A 14,870-nucleotide genomic window follows, 5' to 3' on the forward strand; every position below is an offset into this window, starting at 1 on the left:
GGTGGTCAAACCCTTCTTGAGGTATCCACAACCCCCAGAACAAAGCAGGCGTAGAATCGGGCTTTGAAATTCAACTGCTTCTATTCAAGAAACTAGCAGCGTAATTACACTCTGCGGGTGCCTGCCTTCTCCCCCCGGCCCTGGCAAGCATCGGGTTTAACACACCAGTCCCCTCCTCGGCCAGTCCCTGGTCCTCTCTTCCATCGAGCAACAGCAAAGTGACAGCAGCCGACTGCAGCGTCTGGGCAAGCGCGAGCCCCGCCGCGGGGAGGGAACGGGTCACAGTTAAAAATATTAATGTCAATCTGTACTCTTATATATATTTATATATCTGAAATACACAATATTGGTTCCTTTTTCTTCTTCCCCGAGTCAAAGGCGGCACTGCGCTCTCCATCTCCCCGATCTCCTAACTACGGTGGTTTGTGACGAGGATGAACTTAGTACGAACTAACAGCAAACCCCGGATGCTCCCGGTTTGTAGCTACCGCTCCCGGCACGTAGGAGAGACGTGATGTCTTCCCATCCGGCCCTGAGTTTGGATCTCCTCGTGCCAAGCGCGCGGTGGCCGGGGCCCATGATGCTACTTTTAATGTTGCGCTGCGCACCCGGCGCGGCTGATGGTGCGGCTGCTTGCCCGGTGAAGCCCGGGACGCCCGGGGAAAGGCAGCGCGTGTCCCCGGCCCCGTGCCCGCCGGGGGCCGCAAGCTCGCTTGCGTGCGAGCGTGAACGGCCGGAGGAGCCCACCGGGGCAGCCCCCGGTCTCCCTCCTGCTCTGCCGCAGGCGCGATGGAGCAAACTCCCCCAACCAGAAACCTCCGGCAGGGCGGGGGGGGGGCTCGGAAAGGGTCGTGCGAAGGGGTTGGTTTCTCAAGTTTGGTTTCGGATCCGGACCGCGGTGGGATGGATCCCCCACCCCGGAGCCGCCCCGCTTGGCGCCGGGAGGCGGTGGCTGTGGTGGCGGGCGGGCGCCGGACCCTCACGAGCTGTCCACCACCTGATGGGGCAGGGTGACGGAGGAGCCGTTGACGAAGGAGCCCTGCTTCTCCCGGCCCTTGAGGAAGAACGTGAGCAGCTCCCCTTTGCCCTTGACGTAGATGGCTCCCCGGCGCACGAAGCGGAAGCCGTACTCCTTCAGGATGAGGTGGGTCTCCTCCACCACCTGTGGGGACAAGTGGACACAGTGGGAGGCTGGGGGGGGGAGGGGGTCCTTGCCTGGCATGTGACATGGGTAGCAGGAACCCCCCACGTGCCACTCGGACAACAGGTCTACCCACCAGCTTGGCTCCCACCACATTGTCTTGGGGTGCCCTTCTCTGAGCATCACTTTACCCCATTCCCAGCTCGTAGGAGACCCTCAGCCAGCCCCCACCCTCCCGTGTGCTCCTGCCAGCACTTTCCCCCTCCCACCCAAAGCCTGGGGTGTTTTGAGGGCCGCAGCCCCACCATGGGTTGCCGATTTGTCACCCCTTCGTCGCTCTACCTGTATGTTCCCCATCACACCGGTGGACTCCATCCTGCTGGCCACGTTCACTGTGTTGCCCCAGATGTCGTAGTGTGGTTTGCGGGCGCCAATGACGCCCGCCAGCACGGCCCCCTTGTTCATGCCTGTGCAAGACAGGGAGCAGGCATCACCTCCATGCCTGGTGACACGGACAGGGCATCCTGGTCTGCAGGAGTCTGTCCCACAGGATGGGTTTGGGGCAATGAGGTCCCCCACCAGCCCTGCTGCCTTCAGCTGCTGAACTACAGCTGCTGCCCAGCATTCCAGCGCTGGTGGGGAAGGAGGGACAGGGGACGCCGAGGCAGAACTTGCCCCACACTCCCGGACTTGCCTATGCGGAGCATGAAGTTGTTGAAGGACTGGTAGTTGATGTTCATCAGCGTCACCTTCATGGCTAAGGCAAAGTCGGCCAGGTCGGCCAAGTGCTGCCAGCGCTCCTTATCCGAGAGGGTCTCCTTCTGCAAGGGCAGCGCGGGTCAGGCCTGCCCATCCCTTGCCCGCTGTCCCCCCACCATGGTGACTCCTCACCTTGGCGCTGTAGCCATTGGCGTTGGCATCGGGGGTCACTCCAGAAGCGGCCATGTAGGTACTGCCGATGGTTTTGATTTTGGTGATGCACCGGAATTGGGGTTCGTCCAGGAGCTGAGCCATGGAGACAAGACCCTCAGGCACCTTGGGGCCATGGCAGGTCCTTCTGCCCCCAGATGGGGCAGGAAGGGAAGGTCTGGCCAAGGCCCGCACCACCCCCATGGCCGGCTCCATCCCGACTCACCGCGTCGAAGTCAGAGATGATCTCATTGAGGAACCGCAGGCACTCAATGCCCCCATTATTGATGCTCTCCTCCGTGTAGAAGTCGGCAAAGTTGGGGAGGGAGGCAAACATGACACCAATCTCATCATAGGACTGGCTGTACAGCTCCTGGGGATGGGATGGGACGGTGGCCGCGAGCCGGGGACATGCCCATGCATGACACCGGCACCTCCGGTAAACCCAAACCCTCCCGTGAAGCCACCTTCCCTTGGCACATGTGAAAAAATGAGGGTGCTCCGCAACCTCACCTTGCATGGCCAAGACATCATCTTCATCCAACCAAAGATGCTCCAGAGCCTATGGAAAAGCCTCCGGATCTGGACCATGCCCCCCCCCACCTCCCTGCCTTCAAAATGGGGGCAAATACCCCCTCCTGGGTGCCCCTCACCTCGTCCCGCTTCTTGGAGCCCAGGAAGTGCCGGGCAACGTGCTCAGGCAGCATGTTGGTGACGAGGGCCTCATTCCAGCGCCGCATCTCGTAGACCCGCTCCTTCTGGTCATGGACATCGATCTTCCAGAGGAAGAGGGTCCTGGCCAGCTTCTCCACCTGTGGGTGGAGGGATACGGCTCCACCCCCAGTTCCCAACCACCAATGGGTCCCCTCCAACGCTGGGAGCATCCCGGCCACTGTGGCACTGGTCTGGGCTTGGGGATAGCCTGGAAGAAGGTTCTGGGACAAGGTGAAGCCCTAACTGGGGACATGAGACCTGCTCCGAGGTACAAATGGGACCCTTGCAGGATAAGCATGGGTCTTAGGGCCACCATGTTGCTGCCCACCCCTAACCATAGGGGCGAGATAAAGGTGTTCTCTGCACTGATGTGGTCCTGGAGAGCCCTTGGGTGGGCTTCCTTGGAGAAGAGCCAGAGATGCTGTTCACAGCTGGGGACAAATCCTGCTGCCTTGGAGCTTGCAAGAAATAAGGGCAGGGACTAAGGGTGAAGACGCAGAGGGGAGGGGAGCTTCCTGAGGTGGAGGGGGGCGAGTCACTCACGTGGCGAGAGAAGTAGTAGAAGCTGAGCATCACGACGAAGATCATCGCCGTCATGGAGTACTTGGAGGGGACCAGCGAGGACCTGCCAGCAGAGGTGGCAAGGCATGGGTGGGTGGTGGGCATGGCTGTGCCCCTCAACCTGTGCCCACCAACCCCCCCGCCACCCCTTACATGCTTTGCTGGCCACGGCGACGGTCGTACTGGTCGAAGATGTGCTCCCAGGCGTAGATGTTGACGGCGCCGGTGGCCCCGGTGATCAGCACCATGAGGGTCAGCTTGACCATGTGGCTGACCTGCACCAGCATGATGGTGGCCACCAAGGCCAGCAAGGCGATGTAGCTGTAGTACTTGGGCTGCTCCCTGCAGCCACCCAGCTGCGGTGGTCCCATTGTCCTGTTGCCCATCCCACCGTGGTCCTGCCGGCAGCTGAGCTGGGGGCACGAGAGCAGGGTGAGGAGGGGGACACGGGGACAGGGTGCACCTCTCCATGGGCTGCATGGCCACCTAAAGGGACAGGGTGCTTTGCAGAGCAGGAGGAGGAAACCCAACCTAAATTTTGCCCCCCCTACAGTGCAGCCCTGCTAATTGCTTTAACGATCGGCCGTGCACAATTATGGGCTGCTTGGCTGGAGGCTGGAGCAGGCTCAGCCCTGCTGGCAACCGGGCCATTAGCTCACCATGTCCACAATGTCGGCCATAGTTACAATGATGATGGCGGCCATGGCCCAGGTGTTGCGTGCCCAGCGGGTCCTGTCGATCCAGGTGGAGAAGGCCACGAGCTTTTTGGGGAAGACCTATGGGGAGAGGAAAGTGGGGGGGTTCGCCCAGGCAGGACACGGTGATGGGACATCATGGTGTCCCATCACTATGAGTGAGTGGTGACCCCATCCCGTCTCACCCGGGGGAAGATGGCAGCCAATGAGCAGAGGGTGAGGATGAGCAGCAGGATTTCCCCCACCACAAAAGTCACGTAGTTGGCCACCAACCTGCCAAAAAGGCCAAGAGGGAATGGGTTTGAAGCCGGGCAGGGCCGAGCGTGGCTTGAGGCCACCCTTCCCCACCACCTCCCTGCCTTACCAGGGGTCGATGAAGACTTCCACCAAGGCAGTGAAGAAGAGGACAACGCAGGAGCAGCTGAAGGCGGCCCCGCTCTGCTTCTCCTTCTCCACCGAGTAGCGCGTCTCCATTTCGGGGTCAATGAAGCGCATGGAGAGCCGGAAGGTGCTCTTCCCCTTCAGCCTGCTGGCAACATCGCCCATTAGCACCCGGCAGCACTGGAGACCTGCCGAGCTGTGCCGGGACACACTGCCGGCCGGGGTGACTCACGCCTGGATGGACTCGCGCTCCAGCAAGGCTTCGTTGAGCAGCTTGTTGAGCTCCTGCTCGTTCTGCGAGGCGTCGATCACCCGCTCGGCCAGGTCCCGCAGCCGCAGCCGCCGCCGAGGGTTGGGGAAGGAGGGGTTCACGGCCTGCGCCGGCACAGCCGAGGCATCAGCAAGACCACGCCAGCATCGGTGGGATGTTCAACCACCCCAGTGTGGCTATCAGCAGCCCCCCCCCAAATGCAGGCGAGCTGCTGGAAGGGGGATGCTTTGCCTAGGCTGTACCTCTCCATCCTCCTCCCCGCTCTCCAGGGTGCCCCTCACCCTGGCGTCGGGCTCCTCAGGCTCCTCGGGGCTGGCACAGGCCAGGCTGAGGCTGCCGTTGCGCTCTTTGGTGTTGACCAACGGCGGGGAGCCACCGTGGGATGAAGTCAGCGACAGCTTCTGCAAGATGAAGGTGGTGGGTCGCGGTGGGGTGTCCCCCCCTCCAACCCTGGCACCACCGCCGCCACTCACCACCCCGTTGATGCCGTTGCGCAGAGGCTGCTTGGGGACCACGACGAGGTAGGTGACGATGCCTTTCTCCTTCAGGTACTCGCAGCGTGAGCCACCTTCACCCGGCTCCACCTCAAACTCACCCTTCAGGCAATCCATGGTGCTCTGTGAGATGTGCACCCGCCTGCCAGCACCGGGCACTGGTGTCAACCTTGGGTGCAGGGCACTCCATCCCCGTCCCCCCCAGCTCCCCCCTGGAGATGCTCACCCGGGGATGCCGCCTGCCTCCATCTTGTTGGCCACGGTGACGTCGGTGGACCACACGTCGTACTGCCAGCGCTTCTGGCCCAGGACACCCCCCAGCACCGTCCCGCTGTGCACCCCCACCCGCATGTCCACTGCCGTCTTGGTCTTCTCCCGCACATAGCTGGGGGGAAAGATGGGGGTGATATAGGCATGACCCCCTCCCAATCCATCCCCACTCCACCCCACCGCCCATTCCCATCCCGACCCCCCATCGTTAATTATCACCCCTCCATATTTTAACGCATTTTGCAGAGGCTGGACCCCTCAAAGCCCCCAGGCTGGACCCCAGCTCACCAGGACCTCCTGCCCACCCTGGCACCCCTCCCTGGAGGTGAATAGCCCCCCCTCCCCCAGGAGAAAGCCCTTACGAAATGGCCTCCACCATGGCCAGCCCCATCATGATGGAGCAGACGGCGTGGTCCTCCCGGTACTCGGGCAGCCCGCAGATGCAGTAATAGCAGTCGCCCAGGATCTTGATGCGCAGCTGGTGGTATTTCTGAGGATGGGAGGCAGGGGGGCATGGTATCAACCCCCCACCCATCAGCTGGGACCCCCCCCCCAGCTCCTTCCATCCCTCTCCCAGGCTGACCTTGACCCACGCAAAGGTCTCCCGCGCCTGGCAGGGACACAAATAATCGGATTTTCCATTCCCACCCTGCCTCCCCCGAGGGCTCGGCTGGGAGCCCGGCTGCAGCCTGGCTGGGGTTGGGAGGGGGGGCCCCTTCCCAGCTCTATTTTTGCAACACAGGGCAGGGCGTCTCCCACATCCCGGAGCAATAATATTTTAACCTCCTCATTCCCATTCTGGGATGCAGCTTTTGGCTGGAGCCGGGGCAGGGTGGTGGCTGAGACCTGGCCCGCTCATTACATGCCAGACAGGGTTAGGGGGGGGCACTTACGGCTGCCAGCTTGTCGAAACGGGCAAAGAGCTCGTTGAGGAGCTTCACCAGCTCCTGGGCGCTGCAGGACGAGGAGAGCTGGGTGAAGCCCACGATGTCTGCGAAGAGGATGCTGCGGGGAGCAATGGTGAGCGGCTCAGCCCCGGTGTTTCTCCCTCCCTGGACCCCCCCCTCCCCACTCTCCTTTTTTGCCAGGGCATCTGTGCCAGAGCAAAGGCTATTTTGGGACATGGCTGAAAATGATGCTCTGCAAAAAGGGGCTCCCAAGCCATGGGCTGGTTGGTGGCATCCCCTGTCACCCTTCGTTTGAGCTGCAAACCACCCCAATCTCTCCCCTCTTTTCTAGCCAGACTGCAAAAATCCGTATTGTTGCCCAAAAAAAGAGTTGGTTCTTTTTCCCCACGAGGATGGCACGGGGTCGCACAGCGAAGGGACGGTCCTACCTGACGTTCTCGTGGCGGTACATGTACATGGTGTTGAACTGCTGCATCTCCTTCTGGCTCGGGTCCTTCTTCATGTCCTTCAGCATCTCATCGGCCACGTGCTTGGGCAGGATGGAGAGCATCAGCCGCTCCTGGGGAATGGGGCAGGGAAGGGGGTTTGCCACCACGTGTAGCCAGGCCCGTGCCAAGCACAGCAATGCACGGTGCAAATGCACAGTCTAAATTCACAGTCTAAATGCCTGGTGCAAATACACGATGCAATTGCACAGTCTAAATGCATGGTGCATGCACGATGGTCTGAGCACTCCCCTCTCCATGGGGACAGAGAGCAGCAAAGTGACATTTCCAAGCTCCTGGGCCCTTCGCTGGTGGAGGTGGCCATCCCTGAAGGATCCCAGAGCCCAGCCAGGTCTAGCCCAACTCTCAGCCACACATGGGGAAGGAGCAGGTGGATCAAGCCACAGGAGCTTTTCCTCCAGGCAGGGAGAATAAACTCAGTGTGGGGTGTCCCAGGGCACCCCAGGGAGCTGGGAGCCATCACCCCGACTTCAAACCTGCACCCACAGGTAGAGGACATATACCCATGGGTGGCAGATCCCCCTTGGCGATGCTCTGCCAGGGATGCCAACCACTGCTTTTACCATTTTCCTCCCTATTTTACAAGTTCTCCTCGAGATTTTTGCAAGTGGGAATAAATCCCAGCCAGGGGAGGATGGGACGGTGGCAGTTTGGGGGCACTGCAGCCACCAGCCTCCCTGTCCCTGGAGCCGTGGGAAGGAGGTACAGTCCCACACACTTATTTGGGCACCAGCTGATGAGCTGCAAAATTTGCCTGTGCACCCCAGCTCCCTTCTCCAGGTGTGATACAGAGCCCAGCCCCTTGCTGGGAGCTTGAGAATTAAAATGCTTTGGGTCGGCCAAGCTTTTATCAGCCCAAATAAACCTGGGACGCGGTGCTGGGAGGGACCTTGGGGTCTGCACTGATGTCCCCCAAGGTCCCTGCAAGCTGCCCCAGGGTGTCCTGCCCAGGGGGTGGGTTGGGGCTGGGTGTAGGGACCTGGGTTAATTATGCCAGGGAGGATTTATCAATATAAAAGCATGATGGGTATCCCACATCCATGCGTAGGACTCAACTGAGGTCCACGAGGGGGATCAAGCCTGCTTGGGGACATCATACCCGTTGCTGTCCCCGCTGGCCCTGCAGCTGGAGAAGGGATAGATGTGCCTGGATGCACATGGGGATTTGCACTAAGTGTAACTAACTTGGTTAATGAAGCAGGTTTTCCCCCGGGATGGGGGGAATTCTGTGCGCAGCTGCAGTGGGACCGTTGCTGGAGGAACGGCACTGTGGCCCTGTCCCTGTCCCTGTCCCCAGGGGCTGCCAGTGGGGACACATGTGGGAGCTCCTCAGCCCCTCTTGACTCCTGTTAACCATAACTCTGCCCACAGGGCTGATGGTTCAGCCACCACTGATAGCCTGGAGGGAGGAGGGATGAATCTGTCTGCCAGCATCACTCCCTGCCCTGCAGCCACCCTGCCCCAAGCCTCTCAGCCTCATGCTAGCAGCCTTTCCTGCAAGATCGCAGGCTATTTTTAGCTCAATTCCCTAAGGAAACAGAGCTCATGTGATAATAATCCCCATGTCCCTTCCTATACCCCTCTGAGCCCACGAGCTGGGGCCTCAAAGGTGCTCTCACTTGGAGCATCCCCCAGCCTCAGGATTTGCCCCCATCACCCAAACCCCTCCCTGGACCTAACCCCTTATTAGACATCAGAGCATCCACGCAGGTTTTGCAGCAAAGAGGACGCCGGTGGCGCTGGCCCGGCCCCGCCACGTGTCTCTTGTTGCCATTGGGAGCAAATTGCTGGCAGCGGCTCAACCAGATAAGAGATGGGAGATGGGGAGAGAGGCCCCAGATAAGGTGCTAAAATTAGCCCAGCTCATCACCGGACAGAGGGCTGGAGACAACAGGGCTGTCAAACAGCCGGCTGGCACCACGATGCCCGTTCCCCTCCAAACGCTCCTCTTGCCGGGCCCCTGCGGCACGGTGCCGGCATGGCCGCGGGCATGGGGCTCCGTCTGGCAGGCATCGCTCGTGAGATGAGCGGAGAGCGGCCGGGCTGTGCTTGCTTGCTGCCAGCTCTCCCTTCCCCATCGTGGTCTGCTGCAGGAGCAGCCCAGGAGATGGCCGGGGGCCTGATGGAGACCTGTTGGGTGGCCGTGTGTGGGGACGGGGACCTGCTGTGTGGCTGTGCTCAGGGATGGGGGCAGCTTGGTGGTGGCCGTGGCAGGAGCTGGGAGGCCCTGGAAGAGGACGGTCACATGGAGAATCCCCAAATCGGGCACAGGGTGCAAAAACGCAAATGCGTTTCCCACCTTGGGTCCTGCTGTCCCCATCACCGCCCGCCACGGTCCCTCCGCACCATGCGGGGTGCGGGCTGTGGGTGCCGTATCCATCTCCCAAAGCCACACCGGTGTCCCATCGCCATCCCCTGCCCTGTCCCCACGCCGTCCCCTTGCCAAGCCGTGGCTCCTACCTGCTGCTGGCTCTGCTCCTCCAGGTTGAGCTTGACCTCGAGGGACTGGCGCGCTTCGAGGAAGGCTTTGCGGTGCTTGCGGTCAGCCATGTAGTAGGACATGGTGCCCACCGTGATGGCGCAAAGGTAGATGGCAACGTTGGACAGGATCTTTGGGGACAGAGAAAAGGAGATGGGGGTGAGCAGAGATGTGGGGAAGCCCGCGCGCCCCCCGGGGACGGCATCGGTGTCACCGCAAGTCCCTGTTTGTGCAGCAGAGCCCAATCGGTGAGAGTGGAAAAAAGTATTCAAATGCTGGAGGAGGACATAAAATACACCCTGGGGTTAAATTACCAAGCCACGGCCACCGTTAACTGCTGGGGGGACTTATGGGGGATCGTCACGGTGGCTTTGCAGGAGGGGTCCAGCCAGGGATCATGCCCTGAGCATCCCAGGAGACCTCGTGGTCCCTGTGGGCTGACGCCACTTCATTAAAACTTGCAGAGATGTTTTGGAAAAAGGCAGCAAGTCGGGTGCAGCCCCAGGGGAAGGTGCTGCTGAAGGTGAATGGCTTTCGGCGGCTCACGTGCCATCCGCTCCCCCCCACCCCTGCCATGGGAATTGCACCCCTTTGTGCAGAAAAAGTTAATAAAAACACGTCCAAACCCTAAAATCATGTATTTACTCATGCTCCTGCCCCTGTACATCCCTCTCAACAGCCAAAAATACAGATGTGAGCCCGCAGCACTGGAGATGAGTGCTCCTGGGTGTTGCTGGCTGTGACAACACACCCTGTTTTCTTTGAGGTTTCAAGACAGCATAGCACGGAGGCTCGCTGGACCTGTCCCATCCCTGGGCTGGACCCTGTCCCATCCCACAGGCTAGACCCCAGTTCCATGGGCTGGACCCCATTGTCCGGGCTGGATCTTGTCCCCACAGGCTGGACCCATCCGATCGCACAGGCTGGACCCCATTCCTGCAGCCCGAGAGGGGACAGAGCAGGTTTGCAGATGGGAGAAAAGATCCCTTCGTGGAAAATATGACTGATGAGGGAAAGTTGAAAGAATTCGGTTTGTTTAGTCTAGAAAGGGGAAGAGCAACAGGGAGGATGTGATAACAGGCTCCAGCTATGCCGAAGGGGTGATGGGGACATGGAGATGTCCTCCCACGCCGCAGGCCATGGGCTGTGTCACAGCCAGCGTGGAGGAGGCAGTGGGAAGTGCACAGAGCCGTCCTTGGGCTCGTCTCCATCAGGGATGTGCAGCCGCGCTCAGCATCCTTCTGATCCCCAACTCCCTGGTACCGACCTTGTTCCCTCCCTGGTTCCCGTATCTCATAGCCCAGCTCGGTCGGAGGAAAGCACGAATGTGACCCCGGTCCCTGAGTGTCCCTGTCCTCGGAGGTTTTACCACCTGACAGCATCCAGCCCCAGGCAGCCTGGTCTCATTACATGGAGATAGGGAGGAGCTGCCAACCCCTTCCACCAGGGGGAAACTGAGGCACAGATGAAACGGGCCACGTGCAGCAACGAATACAGGCCCCTGGCACTGGGGGTTTGGGTGCTGGTGAGGCACCCTGCCGGGGCTGATAAAATGATTTGCATCAAGAAAACTTTTTTCTGGGGGGAAGAAAAAGCATGAGGAGCAGGGGAGAGTACATGGGGTACCCAGCTGGTGCCTCAGGGCCGGATCCTGCCCCAGGCCCCACCGCTGCAGGTGGGGATCCCCGGGAAGCCCCTGCACCCACGGCACAGCAGACGGCGAGCGAGGAGACATCTGGAGGTGGGCACGGAGAAGAAACCCCCAAAACAAGCAACCACTTGCTATTTTTAACCAGCCTCTTGGGTTGTCATGACAACAGGCCACTCTACTGGCGCTGTATGGGCATGGGGCAGCTTGGCACAGCTCGGCATGGCTCAGTACACTGGGGCCACTGGAAAACCCGGGGACGCACTCACCCAGCATCGCATGGCACAGCCGCATCCCATGCTGAGCATCTTCTAGCTGCATCCTGCAGCCATGCAGTGGATGCTCAGCCCCAGCAGCCTTTCACAGCACATGCCCACATGCCTGGAGTTGCAAAACACCTCCTGGCACCCCAAACACTGCGGAGAAAGCACCGACACAGAGGAGACCCTGCTCCCGGCACGGTCACTGGTTATTATTTGCACTCAGTAATTTGAGGGCAGTGAGAGCAAGACACATGCAGGAGCACGCAAGGCTGGTGGACTGAGCCTTATCCCTCCTTTCCCATCCATATCCTGCAGGAAAGGTCACGGTGGGATGCACCAGGGCCATCTGAACCAGGACTGGGTCATTGACCGAGTCCGAGGATGCTTCGCAGCTAGTTTGCGTGCAGCCACAGCAGATACGGTCCCAAACGCCGCCGAATCCCGACCCCCTGCCACCATCCAGCCTTCGGGCTCCTCCTCGATGGCCGGCAGCGGGGCAGAAGCTGCCGGCATCTCTCGTGAACCCCTCCCGGGCTGCGCCAGCCCCGCTCAAGCGACATCCTCTGGTTCATCCTATTAATAGCAATGCCCTCCGGGAGCCGCACCACCGGCTATAATAATAAAGCATATGATGTTTATTTCTGGACATAATGTTCCTCCTTTTGCAGCAGGCAGAGGCTGAGGCATGCCGCGTTGCCAAGGTTTTACCGGCTCCGGACTCTCCATGCCACGGCAATGATTAACGCGGCGGCGCATGCCTGCTGCCGGCCGGGGGGATGCCCGCGTGCCCCCTCGCCTCCCGCATCCCGGGGCTGGTGGCAGAGAGAGGTTTACTTGGCTTCAGATCAGCCACGTGCAGTGTTTGCATCCCAAATAATAGGGAGTAAAACCTGGGAAAGCCACTGCTGCACCAGGATTTCTCCTGCTGGTGCGGTGCCTCGAGCTGGGCATCGCTGGGAGGGAATCCACACTGCCACCCCAGCACCCAGCCCAGCATGCTCCAGAAACCATGCCCAAAAAGTGCTTTTCTTTGCAAAATCCTGTGTGATGCCAGGAAATATCCCATGCCAGGGGATCAGCCCCAAACCATACTCCCCGGGGCAAGAAAAAAAATCAGTATCTTTGGGGTGTTTGAAGAACAGGCTCCATTTTCCAAACTCCCAGTGTGATCATGGGCTCAACACTCCCAAAAAGCAAATAAATAACTCCCCTCTCTCTTCCTATTTAGGCTGGGAGCCACTGGAGGTCTCCCGGGGCCTGACCCAGAGCATCCCAAATTCCCGTAGCATCCTCCCACGGAGCCCACACCATTATGGGGCATGAGCGGATGCTTCCAGTGGGATTTTTCCCTGCTGCCGTCAGCAGCCACCACCACACAAGTTTTCAGCTCCGGTTTTTTTTTTTTCCCCCTAACCCCAGCCATGGAAAGACTCCCCAGATCGATGGGTGCATGGCCAGCTGGTGGGGACATCAGTGGGAGTAAAGGGACTCAGCCAAGCTGTGAAACCCACTGATTTAGGGAATAAAAACAGTCTCTAGCTGCTCCAGGCAGGTATTTCCCAGGAAATATTGAGAACCCGATGGGCCAGGGACCAGTCTCCCCCTGACCGACCCCCCATGTCCTCTCCTTTGCTGCATACGTGAATGCGTGGCCTGTCCTTAGGGCCACGCTTGGGCTCAGGGACGCTGTTTCTCTAGCTTTGCTGGGGCAGAAAATTGCCCCAAAGCATCCCCAGGCTCTGCCCCAGGCACTGGGCTGGGTGATGGGCATCACCCAGGGACCAAGCTGGGGCCAAGTGGCCGCCTGGCTCCGTCCTCCTGGGAAAGCTCCAGTGGCTGTTTGCGAGCCTGGAAGCTGGGCTCCTGCCACGTTTCTGCTAAAAATAGCCATTTTTAGCCACTTTTAGCCATTTTTGCAATTCAAAGGGAAATCGGCACAAGCAAGGCCGCCAGGCAGGGTGGACAGGAAAGCCTGCAGTTCACCGTGCCTCAGTTTCCCCAGCAGCCCAAACACAGCCCACGCATCCACGCACCCCAGGTGGCTCCTGGGGACAGATCCGTGCTTGCGTGGTCTGTGGCCACGTGTCCCAGCACGGGTGGGTGTTCCTGTACATGCCAGCACCCCACTCCCCATGCAGGCTGATCCCCAGATATGTTTTGGGGAGCCCCCTGCTCCCAGAAAACATGATGATCAGCTCACAGGGTCCGGATCAAACCCGGCTTTAGGGTCAGGGTATAGGGGTGGGGATGGGCCCCACGGTAACTCACGGAAACACCAAATAGGGACGAGTTGCCCGTCACCCCACCACCACCCTGGGGGATTCCACGTCCCCCCCACCGGCCCTGTACCTGTCGCAGCAGCGCGCTCTCGTCCAGGGCGTCCTGCCGCTGCTGGGCGACGGTGACACCGAGCACCAGCGTGTGAATGCCACAGGAGACGGCGGTGATGAGCACGATGGGCGCCAAGCGCAACGGCAGCGTGATGAAGAAGGAGAAGACGAAGAACGCCTGCCAGCCCACCGTGTCGCTGGCCTCGGGTGAGCGGGCGAAGTTGAGACCCAGGTAGCAGAAGATCTGGGCCAAGATGAGGACCCAGAGGACGTAGGGCAGGAACCTGCGGGCCACCCGCTCGGGGAGCAGCCGGTACTTGCAGAGGACGAAGAGCAGCACGTGGGCGACCAGTCCGGCCGCCGCCGCCAGCACCGGGGCCAGCTTGTCGGCGGCATAGACCACGGCGCACATGACGAGGACGTAGCAGTCGAAGAGGGCGGCGAAGACCACCAGCACCAGGAGGGTTTCGTGGCGTTGGCGGCGGAAATAGGTCTGGTAGAGGTTCTCCAGGGACTCGGGAGCGAAGGTGAGGCGCATGAAGCGGGGCAGGCAGAGGCAGGGTCCCGAGCTGCGCACCGTCACCTCGTGGGTCCGACCCACGCCGTGCTCGGGGTCCGACGGCAGGCTCACCGAGTAGTCGGCGGAGTACTCGGCCGAGCACTCCGGCTCGGAAAAAGCCCTGTTCCTGGGCATCGCGGCACCTTCCCTTGCTCCGGCCCCGCAGAATCGCCGCGGTCCCCCGCGCCCTGACGCTCACCGGGGCATCGCCCGCAGCATCCCCGTCTCGCCGGCCGCTGAGCCGCGAGGCCTTTCCCCTTCTCCTGCGGCCGTAACCCCGCAATCCGGCTACGTGCCGAGGAGCGGCCGGAGGAGGGAAAGGGGGATAATTATAAATAACCGCCGGCGTGGCGTGGGGAGGCCAAGAGCGGAGCGAGCCAGCCTCCCCAGCTCCCTGCCAAGCTCTCTCCCCAGCCCTTGCGCACTGCCAGGTTGCAACCGAAGCGACGCGGAGCGGAAAGATGTCGCGATGCCTCCCCGCTCCTCCTTCGAGGGCAGCCGGTTTCGGGGGGCGATCCCCTCCGCTCCTCTCGCCTTTGCCCCCGGCCGAGAGACGCTTCGTTCCACCGGGAGGGATGGAAAACGGCCGTGGTTGGGGGGGTGGTGGGATTCGCTCCGAACCCCGCCGGCTACCGCAGGTGCGGCCCCGCCGCCGCCGCCGGGAGCGATGCTCTTCGCTTCGCCCGGTCTCCGCCAGCGTCCTCCGGCGGCCCCCGCCGCCCCCGCTCCCTACGCCCGGGG

At 60.9% G+C, this 14,870-nt stretch overlaps 1 protein-coding gene across 1 annotated transcript; it reads right to left on the reverse strand.

The window, feature by feature from the left end:
* Positions 1-979: 979 nt before the first annotated feature.
* On the reverse strand, positions 980-14,264 carry ADCY3 (adenylate cyclase 3). Its single transcript, XM_010583174.1, has 20 exons — positions 13,590-14,264; positions 9,311-9,460; positions 6,773-6,903; positions 6,330-6,441; positions 5,799-5,926; positions 5,393-5,551; positions 5,149-5,308; positions 4,954-5,070; positions 4,634-4,776; positions 4,385-4,546; positions 4,206-4,293; positions 3,985-4,101; positions 3,479-3,738; positions 3,308-3,446; positions 2,704-2,862; positions 2,277-2,423; positions 2,033-2,146; positions 1,836-1,962; positions 1,484-1,608; positions 980-1,162 (listed from the first exon to the last, which is right to left on the reverse strand). The coding sequence occupies exons 1-20, from the start codon at positions 14,262-14,264 to the stop codon at positions 980-982; spliced, it is 3,396 nt and encodes a 1,131-aa protein (XP_010581476.1).
* Positions 14,265-14,870: the final 606 nt, after the last annotated feature.

The sequence above is a fragment of the Haliaeetus leucocephalus genome, unplaced genomic scaffold, assembly GCF_000737465.1.
Source record: "Haliaeetus leucocephalus isolate CR32 unplaced genomic scaffold, Haliaeetus_leucocephalus-4.0 Scaffold871, whole genome shotgun sequence".
In the NCBI taxonomy this organism is placed as follows: domain Eukaryota; kingdom Metazoa; phylum Chordata; class Aves; order Accipitriformes; family Accipitridae; genus Haliaeetus; species Haliaeetus leucocephalus.